The sequence below is a fragment of the Phodopus roborovskii genome, unplaced genomic scaffold (assembly GCF_943737965.1).
Source record: "Phodopus roborovskii unplaced genomic scaffold, PHOROB, whole genome shotgun sequence".
In the NCBI taxonomy this organism is placed as follows: Eukaryota; Metazoa; Chordata; class Mammalia; order Rodentia; family Cricetidae; genus Phodopus; species Phodopus roborovskii.
In genome coordinates, this window is record NW_026126511.1 from 36,804,677 (window position 1) to 36,821,188 (window position 16,512).

Here is a 16,512-nt window from a genome sequence, read left to right on the forward strand (position 1 = left end):
TCATGTGTGCTTACAGACTGAGCCATTTCTCTAGCCCTGTATGTAAAAGAATCTTAGTTTCATGCTAGACACTGTATTGAGTTGATATGTATGTATGTATGTATGTATGTGCTTGTATATGATTTAGCCAAACATTCATGCCATTCACATATTTATGACATAAAATTCAAAAGATGTCAGATCAAATAAATACAGTGAGGCCTTCTCTTTTATAGCCACCGTGCACATGGGGCTGTAGTATTGTAGTGATAGTTTAAGCACTACTTTTACAACCGCTGATCTGAGGACCTGCCATGTCTAGTGACTATGGCAGTGGCTGAAATCAAGTCAGGAAATTGCATTGAGTTTCTGTCTACTTACCCATAAAGGGGGATAATATTAAGACAATATTTTTCTGGCTAAAATGATATATTACCATTGTAAAAGGTATTAAATTATACATAACATCCTTACCAATTTTCCTAAAAGCATAAAACTGTAGTTGTTTACAGTATGGCTATATAATTATTTTATACCCAGCCATGTATTATGGACCTGGGAAGCCTTATAGACTCTGTTATCAGAGCATATACTATTCTCAAAAAGACATAGAACAGAGTAAGGCCTCCACTGTTCTGTTTTTTTCATCTAAAGGCCTCGAATTAAGAGTCAAATACCAAGATAATTTTCCTTTATACTAAGTCTATGAGTAACAATCGAAGTAAAGGAGTCCACCAATTTATTGGGGGCATGACCACTGCCCTTGGAAGTCTTTCCTTAGCTCACAGATTTGAGCTGCAGCAGGTAGAAGGAAAGTCATGTTCGTGGTGTTCTAATGGACACCTCTGCACCCAAGAACTTCCCTTATGGAGGACATGGAAACAGGAGGGCAGGCAGACACAGGACAGTCCCTGAAGGCCACTGGAACAACCAACACCTCCCTTTGTGACCAACTATACCACCTAGGAGAAAGAGGGGCTGATTCTGTCTTAAATAAGGCTACCAGATCTTGGAGTTAGACACCATACTCTATCTGTGGGGACATGTCTGGGCAATGGACAGCTAATTTTTCTATTGTTGAAGAGCCAAATTCCCAAAGGGGTGACTTGAAAAAAAGAAAAAAGCCAAAACAAGGAAAAACCAGGTAGACAGAATAAACAAGGCTGAAAGGGTGGTTGCTTAGCTCTGCAATTAATGACAAACTGTCATATGACAGTTGTTTTGTGAGTTAGGTGGCAGAAAGGGAAAATATCAGAGGGAGGGGAAGCCAGGGTGTTTCCACAGGGTTCCCGTGGTTCAGCAGTAAATCACTAACACACTCTAATAAATCTGGAGAGGTGTTGCAGGTAATTAACAGATGCTGTACATGGGAATGTAGAAAAATCAAGCCAATTATCAAGCTTCTATGCAACCGAGAAACCATCCACAATGTTAAATTACTAACTGGTATTTAATCAATTAAGCAACATGTAGGAGAGAAAATAAAAGGTAATTTAGAAATCTGTTTACTAATGTTTTCCAAAAGAGAAGGTTGAAGTGGCAGGAAACACTTTTGAGAATGACATTCCACCCCTCTGGATTCTCTATCCTGTCTCTCAAGAAAGCAAGCAGGAGTCCTCAGTTTGAGGCAGGAAAGCCTGACATGTTCTGCACTAAACAGAGCCAGAAGTGGGAGAGGGGGAGACAGGAAATGGAGTGGGACCAGACAGGAGGCAAGACCAGTATCTGATGTCTGCTGACATACATGGAGCATGGTCTTCCTGTGCCCACATATTTTCTGCATCCTGACACTTACTGGGTCTGTGAAAATCTCCTTAGTTTTATTTTATATGAATTAAGAAAAAAAAAACCAAAACCCTCCAAAGGTTCGCCATTCCCAAATTTGAATCATCGCTGGACCATAGTTTACAGATTCCAGTTTGAGTTTGCATAACACTTGGTGTCTTTATTGCATTGTAAACAGAGGCCTCTTCATTTCCCCCTCTTGAAGATCAACTTTGCCTTGGGTCGCATTTTGATGTCAGAGAGAATCAACCCTTCCTTTGTCTTGGGCGCCCTTGAAAAATGAAAGAAAAATCCTACCCCCTCCTTACAATCTCCAACAGTGGAAGCAAGCTGGATCAGTCACCAGCCACCTTCTTAGTGAACACCACTTACAAAGGTCCTCACCAACGACTGCACTAAGTGTTCTCAGCACCTTACTGGGAAGCTTCTCAGCCTTCGCCATAATAACCGTGACAATAAAGAATCTATTTAGCATTCATGTGGATATTACATGTAGTGCCATTGGTATTCAACTGCAATTTAGCATTAGTTAATGGGCACTTAAAATGCTACCCGGGTGATTGATGTCCAAGTACTTTGTGTTTCCTCAAACTCTTCATAAAACACTTATTTTTCCAAGTGTGAGCCAAAACCATTACATAAATAAACCTTACCTTCTATAACTTTGTGATTTTTGAAAGAGGGGTCTTTTAGAGAACTTTAATAATAACATGCTAGAAATGAAGAGGCATCCAAATGAAAAACATTCTCTCACTTAAAAAGAAGCAAAGGAAGGCAGAATACTTACTTTTACATTACAGGTTCAAAGCGTACACTACAGGTGGAGTCAAAACTAACAGCTGGGTGACCAATGACTAATGACACAGTTTGGTCTGTCTAGGTGGCAAGGAAAGTCAAGTTGTGGCCTCTTTCCTTGGCGGTGGATACTCACACTTCACGCATGCATTGATGCTCTGACCTCAGCTAGCCTGGACATTTGCTCCCATCATGAGCTGGCACCAGGGGAGAGATGTGACAGAACCTACTGGCTAGCCCAGTGGACTAGGCATGGCTAATGACAAGAAGATATGGAGAGGAAGGCATACTTGCCATTTCAAGCCCAAAGAGCCAACTGTCATCACCACATAGATCGCAGAAGATAAACTTTGTACTTAACGGTTACTTTTCTAAATTGGCTTGCATGTACATGTACATTTCAATCTTATTTTAGGTCAAGCATATTCGCTTATTTCTGAGCGAAGTCTTCACCATGAATGGGGAAGATTCTCTTCTCCCTTGGAGAGGAGGGGGAAATGTTCTAAGTGTGAAGCCAGCTGCTTTTCTGGACAGGAAACGAAGTAGAGCTGGATATGAAGGGTACAATGAGACAGGACGATGGCAGAGGGACTTCCCACTGTAACGAAACCATTAATGGCTTCAGCCACTCTATTCTCTGCCAATCCAGCTGTGTGATGGTGGTTAGAAAGTAACAGTAAAATCACCAACCTCAGAATGCTTTCGCCAAATGTCTATGTTCTTGCGCTGAGCTTTCGAGAAATGGTCCCAAGCTTTTTGTCTGGTAGAAGCGTTGAAAACGGCCACAATCTGCTCAACTTTGGTGAACAAGGAAGTCAAACAAGACAAGTAATTTATGTTGTGATCACCATAGGGAAGCAAAGCAAAGACACTAGGAGTCTATGGATGATGTCACAATAGAAACAACATCATCAATATCCATCCAATTTGTGCCTTTTTGTACTTACATTTTAGCAAGGTTGGGGATGTCTCCCTTCAAGTCTGTCTCCATAACTTTAGGTTAAAATAAATTCTATAGATGACCAGGGGAAGGATTATGGGCATCTACCCCTAAGTATCCTTCAGCTGTTGTTTATTAATCTGATATGGCAGATTATGGACCTAGATCTATAAATATACAGACCCTGATACTACTATACAAGCAAAGGTATATAAAGTTCTGCCTGGATAGGGGCTTCAAAGCAAAATCAGGTGGAGTGTCTGAAATCCCAAAACCAAATATGTCGTTTTCCTTTGTTCTCTATCTCAAGGGGGTAAAACAAGCCTCTGAAGACACTACTGTGTCCAAGGTCCAAATTGGGGCCATGAATACTTGTAGGTTCCTCGGCTTCAGGAACCATTCCCCATTTTTTTCTCTAAAGACTTAAGCCAGGTCCTCCTGCCCATTGGCTGGTAACGGGTGCTACCCATTCCTCGTGAAGGCAAACCAAAGCTCAGCTGAGCAGGAGCTCTGTGGATCTGACTTCAGTACCACAGCGAGTTCTTCATTCTTTACTGAGTCCATCCCCTATCTCCGGGTGCTCCCCAATTGCTTTTTAAGCATCCCCTCCCGACTCTCATAACATTTGAAGTTTTAATTTAATCACCTTGACTTTATCCCTCAATTCTGTTACCTCCAGGAACAGTGCTATTCAGATGGTAAATGTTGAGGGATTGTGAGAAATCATATAGAGGAAGGGTCTTAGTGGATGTTAGGTATAGAGCCAACCAACTAGAGAATCAGTCTTTCTTTACTAGTTATTGATCTGATACAGATGGGATTAAGAAACTTGTGTTCTGAATCAATCACATGATTAAACCTGAATGTCTAAATGGTAAGCTCCATTCTTATGGATGCTAGCACTATATCCCATAATTCCTAAATGATTCCTGAGGTTCTATTATATAAAAAATATTATCTTAAGGCATCCAAAAATATCATCACAGCAAAGCCCCAAAGGTGAATGACCTTTAGTGACAAAAAATTAGCACACAAAATGAAGAAGGACACGATGTGTTAGAGCAGTGGTTCTCAGTCTATGGGTCAGGGCCCCTTTGGAGGCGGGGGGGGGGGGTCGAATGACTCTTTCACAGGGGTCACATATCAGATATCATGCATATCAGATATGTACATTATGATGTATAATGGTAGCAAAATTACAGTTATGAAGTAGCAACAAAAATAATCTTATGGCTGGGGGTCACCACATGAGGATCTGTATTAAAGGGCCACAACATTAGGAAGGTTGAAAACCACTGTGCTAGAAGGAAGTAAGATATGTTCCATTCCTCACAACACAGTGTTTATTTTCTACGCTGCTAATAAATACTTCTTAGCCTTGATCTCCAGGTATTTTCACACGGAGCATTTGTGTTTGCTATTTTGTACTTTAGAAGAACCTCAATTGTAAACTTTAGGAAACCCCATCCTCATATTATACTAAGAATTTGTTTCTCTCAGCTTTAAGGAGAATTTCCACAGACATGGCTTACATTCTCTCTGTACAGCTGTGGCACCCCTGCTCTGCCTCACCCGGAGGAGGAATAAGCTTTCAGGTTCATCACCCTGAGCTATCCTAAGTGCTGACCCTTATCTGACCTTTACCCTCAGTGTGCAGCACCGTGTGGCCACACAGGCTCTTTGCTTCTTTGTCTACCCACAGGCTGGAATCACTGGTGATTTTGGCTCTCCCTTGCAGGGTCAGTCTGGAGAGGCCAGAAGTCATCTCAGACAACGTCTGAGGCTCCATGGCTTTAAATAGCTAAACTCTGTGATTGGCATCATTTAGAAGAAAATCTCCAGTGTTCAGGGTTAAGATTTGGGTGGTGATAACCAAAATTCTGCTGTCTGCTAGACAAGATTCCTAATGAAGAAGATGCAATGTTGAGGAAATGACGCATATTCATAAATGGAGGAGGGTTTGAAGGGGAGATTTACCACTAAAGGACATGGAGAAGTACAGAGGAAAAACAAGAGCTAGAGCCTGGCTCACTATGGCACAAGTTAAGGGCGAAAACATCAAGTATACTCAGGGATGTTTGCTGACTGAAGGTGTGTGCCTCAGTTAGTTAGAGGACTTGATTACTTTATCTGAGGCCATACAGTAAATTCATTCATTCACTCAACAAACACCTGGGGATCTGATCAATTACTAGGTAGCTGATTACTAGAAATGTATACATCAGATATAATTATTATTTTTGATGAGATCTCAGTCTTGGAGATGATAAAGAAATGAAAACAGATAATTACTCTGCCCAAGAGAAGTGTGTTGGACTGCTTTGAGGAAAACAGAGCAGAGCAGCCAAGTAGGATCAAGGAAGAAGGGATTCTATCAGGAAGAAGGCACCATTTTGCCAGCCCACAGCTGGTGACTTGCTCAAGGGGAGACGTCTGCAAGGTTGGGGCTGTGAAAGGACTTTACATGGAAGTAGCTGGAAGGAAGGAGGCTAAGGCCCTGAGAGAAGAAACAGAGAAGGACCATGTGTTCATTCAGGCCTCCGGTCGCTGCTACAGGTCAGGGGACAATTGCCAGTGTGACTGGTGTGGGAAACATGAAGGCTGAGTCATAGCAGACGCTCTGAACGAGGGGTGGGGTGAGCAGCCATCCCATAGGAAGCAGCAAGGGGGTGACTTGCTAAGAGGATGTGGGGAGAAGGGTGGGGAGTCAGGATGACTCAAGCTTGGGAAGAGCATCAGAGATGCAGAGAACAAGCACAGATGGAGGTCTGAGCAAAAAAGACAGGGAACTGGCTCTGAGACATACTGAGCATGAGTATTTGCCGAAGGCCACCCAGATGGAACTGAACTATGAGTCAAACGGGGTTTAGAAAAAACGTCAGAATTCTAAGACATGCCTCAAATTCTCTGGGCATTCTCACATCTCTTACAGAGTTCTCATCAATGGGACAAATAATTAAAAGGAAAAGTAGATGGGATTTAATTATATTCTTTTCTCATTTCCTAGCTCATAGTGACACACACACACCCACCCACACCAAAACCTCAGAACGGTAAGAATTGTACAATTCAATGTAGGTTTGAACAACACTCTAACAGCATTTACACTGCACAGTTCAGTCTCCTGTTTCTGCAGATACCTTATCAAGACATTTATTTGTCTTGCAAATGGAAGTGTTCAGGCTAAGGTAAATGTGAGCCCATCATTAGGGGAAGACATTTCCAAAAGAATGTCCCAATGAATGTGATACAAAGATATAGCATGGCTTTAAAACCACAAACTGGGATGGTGCTCATCTTGATGGCACAGGTGAAGACCGTAGGCTGTCCATTGTCTCTGGGAAAGACTCAGGGAATCTGTGATCCACAATACTGCTTAATGCTTCCTTGGCGTTCTTCACACTGCTCATTCTATGCACAGTGAGGCCACACGTAATTACTAGCCAAAGGGTAACTACAACTTCACTTCTCGGAGGTACAAAGTAGGACGGCTGGCACTTATTCAAACCAGCAGCCATGCTGTAGGGATCAACACACTATACAGTGCCTTTGCTACCTTGGCAGTGTGTAAGGCAAGAAGGACTCTGGGTTCTGTATCAAATGACAAGCTTAAATCCTGCACCACGTGTGTCACTTATTTAAAAACAAACAAACAAACAAACAAACCAAGCCTATCCCTGATAACCTGGAACTATTGTTGTTTGACACACCTTTCTGTCAGAAAATGTAAATTTGCCAGGCTTGTCTCCAAACTCTTGCCTACCCTCCCTGCTTTGTGTTTTGTGTAAAAACGGTTTTCTGAGAATCATGAGGAAAGTCAGAGAGGAACAGTCCAGAAGCTTGCAAGGATGCCAGTCTTCATTAGATGCCATCTCAGAGTGGCTACTCTGCCCAGCAGGCTTACCCAATCAGAAGAAAGGGGCACATAGCCTTAACAACACTGCCAATTACCCTGTGTGGCTGTAAACCCCTACTTGTGAGTATCCCATAGGCTGTGGATATGCACATGTGTAGACACATTCAGACACACAACATGCATACAGACATAGTTGCACTTCAGTGGTAAAAAACACTTCTTGGGTCTTGGGGTTGGAAAGTTGGCCCCAAGATCACCGGCCACTCTTTCAGAGGACAGGGTTAGATTCCCAGTACATATATGGGTGGCTCACACTGTCTGTAACTTCAGTCCCAGAGGGTCTGACACCCTCTTCTGGCTTCCATAAGCACCAGGCATGCGGGTGGTGCACAGACATACATGTAGGATACATACATACATACATACATACAAATAACATTTCTTGAAAACTAAGTAGTTCATAAACCGCTTTTTGTGCTTCCCCTATCCCCAGATGTTTGGACATTTGGACATCTGCTGTGTGTAGAACTGACTTCCTTTTTGATAGAATAACTTAATAAAGCACTTTAAAAAACACTGATATCAATCTTACTCAGAATACCCAAAGAAGATATGAAAGGATACAAACTAATGTATTAATTGAAAATTAGACATACCACAGTGTAGAATAGAAATTCATCAAAAATCATGAAGTACTGATACCTATTACAGGATAGATATTCCCTGAGAAAGCTATACTTGTTTAATAAATGTAACCATCAAGACGAAGTGACATTTCCCTCCATATAAATGTCAAGAAGAAGGGACTGACCACATAGAAGGGGAGTGTTTGTCTACAGTTTGGGAGGAGCATAAAGCTATGATTATGATGTTTGTTAAAACAATTTACAATTAATCGTTTAAGAGATGGCACTGTTCTATAGCTGACTGTGATGGTGACTACAAGCCTAAGGAAATATACCACAAGCTATTGAATTATTTGACCCAAAGTCTTAAGCATTAAACACCTGCCTCCAGGTGAGTAATCCACAGTCCAAGTTACTGTCCTCTGATCCCAGCCCTCTATCCTCCTAGAGCAGCCTTTGGTCCTACCCGTGGTTGCTGTTCTACTACAGGTCTCCATCTCTCAGGGTCTCTGCACCTGTCTGCATGTCTGTTTCGCTTCCTGCATCTTGGGATTCTTCTGGCACCCACTTTGTGTTACATGAGGCCGTGCTAGGTTTAGGAACCCATTTTCAGTGTGTGAGCCATCTAGCATCCTCCCTTGCAAGGGATCTCCCTGCACCAGGGGAAAGGTGCTGGAGAGTGATAGTGGCAGTCCCCGGGTCTCCTCGGCAAGAACAGATTGTGGCCACGGATTCCAAGAGTTTATTTATGAACTATCATGAGAGGCATTTGTCTTTAGTCTTGCTGAGAAAGAGGGGCTTAGAACAGGACAGCCACATATGGAGGCATGGATTATATTTAAACAAGCCCTCTGTTTGTTTGCATGCAGTGCAGTGTCTGGGCTGCATAAGGTCTTTGGATCTTTAGCACGGGGCAGAGAAGCACCAAAAGCATCGAGACAGAGGCAGGCACGAGCAGGAGTGTGCTCCTTTCCCCTCACTGCCCCCCCCAAACCCGGTACCGCCAATACCCAGGGTCCCAGCCACACAGCTGTGAGAAGAATGTAAATCCATTTGGTGCCCCAAATATCTGGCGCAACTGATTACATTCTTCCAGGCCGAAGGCTTCCCTACACAAAACACTCAGACAAATCTTGCAAAGCCTAATTTTTGTTTTTAATGCTATCAGGCTCATGATAGAGCCTTAATGCTGTAGGTTTCAGAAGAATTCCCTTTTTTTTTTTTTTTTTTTTTGCTTTCAAGGGATAACATATTTCCAAATCTTCCATGAATAGCTCAGAAGGGATTTTCAAAGGCATATATCAAATGAAATAGTTGACCTACGTCCCCTAGCTTGTTATTTAAATGCTAAAGCTGGGGATGGGATTTCTTCATGGGAAGGAGGGACAAAAAAAAAAAAAAAAAAAAAAAAAAAAAAAGAAAAAGAAAAGAAAAGAAAGAAAATGTGAGACTCTCCCCTCCCCGCCTCCGCCTAGATACAGGGTTTCTGTGTAGCTCTGGAGCCTGTCCTGGAGCTAGCTCTGTAGACCAGGCTGTCCTCAAACTCAGAGATCCACTGGCCTCTGCCTCTTGAGATTAAAGGTGTGTGCCGCCACCACCACCATCTGGCTCCTTTAGATGGATGCGCATTGGCCAGAAGTGGGAGATTTGCCAGGGAGAGGGTGCCATCAGTGACTGCAGTCTCAGGACAGACACCCAGAGGCACACCAGATGCCCAAGGAGGGCAATGAGCACTGGCCATGTGGAGAGGGCAGCGGCAGGTCAGGTGCTCAAACTCCTGACTCCTTTGTGGTCCCGAGCTGCTGCCTGAGAGACAGAGCTGCTTGGATGAGAGCCAGGGAAGCAGAAATTTACAAGGACAGTCATGTTTGAAAGTGGCCTGGACTAAACTTACAGTTGGAGGAATGGCAGGGAGTTTGCAAGGAGATGACTCAACAGATTGTCATGTGACACTGAATTCATTATACACCCGCTAAATCTGAACCTCAAAATGCCGGCCTCAAACTTGATTTCTCAACGTCCTGGTTAGATGACGCAAAACAACTGTTTCTTTTAGGGAATGGGATGCTGAAAAGAAAAAAAAAAACTGCTCACATAAGTACAAAGACATTAGGCAGAAAATGACATAAAGATGGACTGCACATGCCCGGGTGTAAGGAGCAGATGAAGTCTGAGAGAAAGTGTGCGGTTGACACAAGTGTGTCCATGTCAAAGATCCCTGTGCCTTAGCCTCATAGGAGCAGCAAAGCCTTTCCTAGGTGAGGCTCGGAGGGATGGCAGAGGACTCCTTCTGTATGAGTGCCAATGCCTACAGAGGGTGCAAACACGTCCACCATAGCTTTCTCCTTCTGCAAGGTTCCTCCCCTAAAAAAGCCTGCTCCTACTGAGATTAGCTAAATCTGCCTCCTTGTTCTGCTGTATGTAAGAACCCTAATTCCTTGTTTATCAGTATGTAGTAACTGTTCAGTAGTACTCGATAACAACATCCCCCTGATCAACCGCATATGATAAACACACTGAGCTTCCCAGGTGCCTTAGCTCCGTCAGCGAGCCCAACCCGCCAGATTCCAACTTTTCTGTATCTCTGTGTTTGTCCTTTCTTCTTTCCCTTGCTATCCTGGTTACGTAAATCCCTGTGTGAGGGATCAGCCCCTTTGTAAATGCACACATCCAAATGTCTTGGGAAGCAGTGAAAGAAAAAACTCATAGGATTATAAATGTAACCGTTCCTTTCAACGTACAGCAGTTTCCAGGCTTTATAAATCCATCAAATTCCCTGACTAGATTTCCACTATTGACTCAACAAAAGTAATGTATGTACATAACACTAAGGAAACAGAATGAGAAGTAAAAGACTACCTTTCGAGCGTGAGCCCCTTTACCAGCTACTCTCTTTTACAACAAAGGATGTTGGCAGATCCTGGCACAGACAGCAAGATAAAAAGGATCGCATGCGTACAGTGCACAGGTATGCAGGTGGCTTCCTGGCCTCTTCACAAAGCACTAGTGCTGTTCCTGTACCATTCTCTGTTTCAATTAAACCCTATCTTGGAAGTCGCTGGTACGTCTTCCATTAATAAGGCTGCAGTGAGCATGTTCAGACATGGCTTCTGACATCCTTCTATAAGGATCTTTATTAAAAGTTCCTGGGGGTGGCTGTGAAAAGGGAGTAACTGAATTGTCAATCTAGAGCACCATTGTTAAATTGTTCTCTGATTTATGCTCCCTGAAAGTTTTGTTTGGTTGGTTGTTTTGGTTTTTCTGAGATTGCTTTCCTTTTCCCAGCCAACAACAGGGACATCCATAGACATTGCGTTTGGCTTTTCTTGACAGGTGGAAGATGGAAAGAATCATGATCCAACCAAGTTTCCATCCCAACAATACCCACATTGCAGTTTCCTTTACAAATCGCCAAAATGAGTTCAGACTCGGGGAACTTGCCCATCTCAAAGTAGCTGGGTACACTTGTGGAGAATAGTCTCTTATTACAGGACAAAGCTAGATTCTGAGAGGATTTTCATCCTTGTGATCCCCCCTCCAATATTGTGACTCATTTTTCTTCTGAGCCTCCACCAGCTCTGAAGAATTCCACGAGAATTGAAGGGGCTCCGCCCACTGGAGCATAATATGACTCTGGCAGGCCTGTCCTTTGCCCCATTCTCTCTGCCTTCCGAAGAGAAAGAACCCATGCACTGAAAGGGTCATGGCTCACAGGTTGAGAACCACCCTGCTAGGCAATACTAAATCTGCTCTCTGGTGCTGGGAATCTCTGGGCCAGGGTCAGCAAACTGCACTGCATGGGTTCTTTCTCTGCTCTGTTTAGGTCTCAGAAGCAATCTACACACATCCCAGCTACTCCCACACTCCTCCTGGGATGGTTTCTTCCTTCTGCAAAATGATGGGAAGATGCTCTCTCTGCCTCCAGAACACATCTCTGCCTCACAATGATTTGTTCTCACTTTGAACGTCTTTCTTTTAAACAAATTTTGTGGAAAGAAATTCTGTGTGGCTTCTATCCAGAGTAGCCAAGACCTGTTCCCTAACCCATCAACGATATGCCCTGCCCCACATTTTTGCTCAGCCCCCAGGGCTGGGGGGGTCTATCTATCTACCAGGTTTTAATATTAGATAAAAGCTGGCTTCCCTGACTTGTTTCGTTAATGATAATGGGCACGTGGAATTTTGAGCCTTCTCTAGTCCTTGTTTGTTTTAAGGTTAAGGCTTAATCTCTCTCTCTCTCTCTCTCTCTCTCTCTCTCTCTTATTCTCTCTCTCTGTGTGTGTGTGTGTGTGATTAATTTTATTTTTAAATGAGACATATTTTTGGTAAAGTTGAAAAAAAGAGATACTAAAAAGAGCCCAGTTGTGGCAAGCTTTTAGGGTCTTTTGTCAGTCTTGGTCCTGGGAGAAATGGAACATTTGGTGCTCATCCTGCCTTTGGAAGCCTTCACACAACATTATTTTCTTTGGATATTTATTCCCTGAGATCAAAAGATGTGTTCTCTTCTTTTTCTTTTCAGAGGAAATAGTATTTTGAGCACTTAATGTATTAGTAAATAATGGCTATCAGCATGATTCTGAGGAGAAATGGAAAAGCTTAGGGAGACTTTTTTTATTTTACCCCCTTCCCTTGGATGAGCTATGGCAATGACTTCTACAGACACAGGAAAACATTTTTAACACTTCATAAAATTCTTTTTCGACAGCAGGGGACACAGGAACTAAATTTCCCTTGGTGGGAATAAAAAGCATTTAGCCGGAGATGGTCCTGGGAAATAATGATTTCAGGGAGAACTTCTGAGGCACAAGAAGTGTGGGGAGGACACCCATGTGCCTATAAGGGGGACCCTGGTCTGCATGGAGGTCAGGAACCCTCACATTTCATTCCAGCACTTAGCGTATGACCTGGCACTTAGCAGCACTCCAGTAAATATTTGTAGGATGATTTAATCATTCATTCCAGCAGCTGAGGCTTTTACAATTTCAGACCAGAAGACAGATGAGGATGTGACAGGGGGGTGTCAGAGTACTGTGGAGCCGTTTATGACAATAACTCTGACCACCTGTGGCATCTGCAGGGCTTCCCACGCTCCTGTGCGCAAGCACTCATGGAGGAAGTGTGGTTTCTGATTCTCCCAGCAGCCCCCGAGGCAGCCACCACAGAAGCATCGCACATGTGCAGGGATCACTGCCTGTTCCTCTGTCCCATCGCCATCTGAGCCAACTGGTCATCCTGTGGGTCCCGCCAGCCCTTTTCCTTTAGCTATCCAGGATTGCTCAAGGCTCTCAGTTTCTCACATGGTAAGGGCTATGGATGGGGCTTTGACAGTACCTCGGGGGATTATGTGGCAAACCTTTTCATCACAGAAAGGAGGGCACAGAGACTCAAGGGCTTAGAAGACTTTCCTGAGAGGATACAGCTAATTACTGCTTGAGCTGAGATTAGACCCAGTCAACAGAGTCTACATCATTTGCTGTTCTGAAGACTGAAGATGTGATTGGTACCACTTTCTCTTGTAAGTTTACAGAACTAGGATGTGCGTGCGTGCGTGTGTGCATGCGTGTGTGTGTGTGTGTGTGTGTGTGTGCGCGCGCGCGCGCGTTTTTACAGTGATTCCCCTCTATAACTATAACTATAACTATAACTACAGTGATTCCCCTCTATGACGGACACTTGTACTCAGGACTTGGGTGTGCTTTTACAAACAGTGCCAAGCTTCAGAGAGCTGTGGTGGAGCAAGAAGATGAGGTGAGGGCACATGGCTTGCACCTCTGGCATGAAACCATTCTGGAAGAACACTAATCAATTTGGTGCACAGAAAATAATTAGCAGATGGTTAAGGACTCACATAGAGAGTGTGGCTGTGGGTCTTAACAGGAGGAAGCCTGAATGGCAGTAGGTTTGAATCTGATACGGAGAAGCCTTTCAGGGAAGAGGTAGCGGAGTGGGGTGAAAAGGGGGCATGCATGCTGGAACTATGTGTTTCCATTTCTAACCAGATGGCAACATCTAACCAGATTGGCTATGCTGCCAATGTCCATCTTCATCTCTTCCTGTAAGCTTGAGTTTACAGCGTTAGCAGCATCCTCTCCAAGCATGTGTTCAGTTTTTATTAAAACAAACAACAAAGAAACCAGACATAGTTCTAGGAAACCAGCCATCCAGATGGCCAAGGGTCAGAGAGGGGGAAAGACAACTAGAAGCAAGACTCTTGGCCTTCACTGTCTCTGACATTACAGTTTTGACTTTTCATTCATGATCTATCTATCTATATATATATATATTACTCCCCATTCAATATTAACAGGCCTTTTCTATTACTATCTGCTTTCTCATTTATCTCCTCTGCTCTGCCCCCCTTTTCTTTTTCAGCAAGAAGCTTGGTGGAAAAGTAGTCAAGAAGGAAAGGTTGGAATGTTTAATTGATTAGATGTGCATGTTCTATAACAAGGTTTGCACAAGTGATCATGGCATGTATATTAGCATGTGAACGTTCTGGCTTGTGCTTCCTGGACTTATAAACTGATTCTGTCAGATCTTTGAAATGACAAGCTTTCCTTAGGACTGATAAAACGGAAGGTGGGCAAGCCTATTGGGAGTTCCTACGAAGCATACATTTTTTAAAAGCAAAGATCAAAACCCCAAAGTCTATGCATTGGAAAATGTGGGGGAAGTTCTGCCAAATAGACAGAATAAGAAGTAGACAACACGGTGGGACAAACATGATCTGAGGGTAAGAAGACATGAGACTAGACTCACTAGGCCTACCACTTCCCCTCTTCTTTTATAACTAGCTCTACTCTAACTACTCTAGCAGGCTCAGAAGAGGAGACAAAGTCCCAGTGCCATACCAGGATAGACTGAGACCCTTAACTGATAACTGCACACCCGTGGTCACAAGCCAAATACAGTCCCCTGAAGAAGTGGTGACATGTCACAAACCTCAAACTCTGGGATGAGTATAGCTACTGATCTTGACACTTTAAGGCAAGGCTCAGAGAAAAACAATGTCTAGTTGATCACAATACAAAACTGAAACATAAGCAAACAGTGGCAGAATGGAACATCAGCAAAGCCAGAAGGTAACTTCTGGTGTTTGGTGTACATTCCTGTACATTTTTTTAATTAAACAGTAAATGTTAAGGAGAGTGTCCTTGACACTTCGAGATGGCTAGCTGGCAACAGAGCCAATCCTTTTGAGTGCTTTCTTGGCACATGAAGAAAAGACAATGACAAACAAACCAATGAGATGGGTGTATGCATCTTGTCCAGCATTGTAGACTCCCATATGAAGTTTATTTTGCCCTGCTCAACCTCTTGGCTATTTCCAGCAACACATGCACAGGAGCCCACCATGCCTTGAGTTTTGTAATGTGCTGGGACTCTCCTGGAAGTTACTAAGCAAACCCTCCCATCGTGACATCAGGTCTGTTTTACTTGCTGTAGTAAATCAGCTTGTCGATACATCTGTTTCCATGATGTCTTAGAACAATTTTTCAGCATTCCTTGTGACTTCCTTCTAGGCTGCAGTAGGATACTATGAGAAAAGGCACTAGGGACCTTGGGAGGCCAGCTGGGATTACTGCCTAATGAGGAGACCATCTAGGAGAGAGTAAGCTGTGATGCTAGCTCCTGAATATCAGCACTCCACAACCTCAACAGCATTCTGTGTGAGAAATCCAAATGCAATTCATGTGGAGTTTGCCAGGGATATTAATACCGACGAATGGGCTTGACTGGCTCTGCTTTTGGAAAGCTCGGCAAACGTGTCAATCAGCAGTTACTGTTAGAAGCAGTCATGTGGTATTAACACCAGATTCGGGTTCCCATAACTGAACCAGGCCTGGGAAACTAGAAGTGTGGTTGAGATATACCAACCAGAGCCCAGCAGAAAGAGGACAACTCAGGTCAGGAGATGTGAGGCACATTCACAAGGTGCAGGGAGCTTGTGGAGTCCTGAGTGAATGTGGCGTCGACACGGTCAAGGCCTTGCTGAGGACCCCAATGCCCCTTGGGAGTGGCCAAACCTTCCTCTGGTCTAAGTGAGCATGTTGAGTGTGTGCAGAAAATGTCCCCTGTAGTCCCCTTCCTTATGTACAATCTGAAGACTGCTCCCCTACACAGCCCCTTCCTACTGAAATTAGCTAACCCTGCCACTGTTGTTCAGGTGTTTGCAATCACCCCGCCTGCTGGTCCCACTCTATATAATAAACATGCTGAACCTCTCAGATGCTGTGGCTTCCTCAGAGAGTCCAGCCCATGCAATTCCAGTTTTGTGTGTCTGCCATGTCTTCATCCCCTCCCTGCCCCAGTTAGGTCAATGTAGAGCATGGCAACGGAGTGCTGAGACGGGCACACTGCCTATCAGGCCAGTGAGGTCGCCGCTATTTTTTTTTTCACAGTGGATGTGCAGTTTGGTTCCCTGGGCGTCCAGGGAGTGGTCATCGCTATATAAAGCACACACAAGAGAACGGAAAACGGGGGGCTGTTAATGGAGCCATGCAGCCCTCCTATTCTGCTTAAATTGAGCT

General features: G+C 43.8%; 1 protein-coding gene across 3 annotated transcripts in view; it reads right to left on the minus strand.

Annotated features, from left to right (window-relative positions):
- Positions 1-16,512, minus strand: part of Enox1 (ecto-NOX disulfide-thiol exchanger 1) — a 261,615-nt gene that overhangs the window by 100,427 nt on the left and 144,676 nt on the right. For all 3 annotated transcript variants that reach the window (XM_051195352.1, XM_051195351.1, XM_051195350.1), the window contains exon 8: positions 3,250-3,356. In XM_051195352.1, the coding sequence (XP_051051309.1) occupies positions 3,250-3,356 (107 nt within the window). The remainder of the gene's footprint in view (positions 1-3,249; positions 3,357-16,512) is intronic.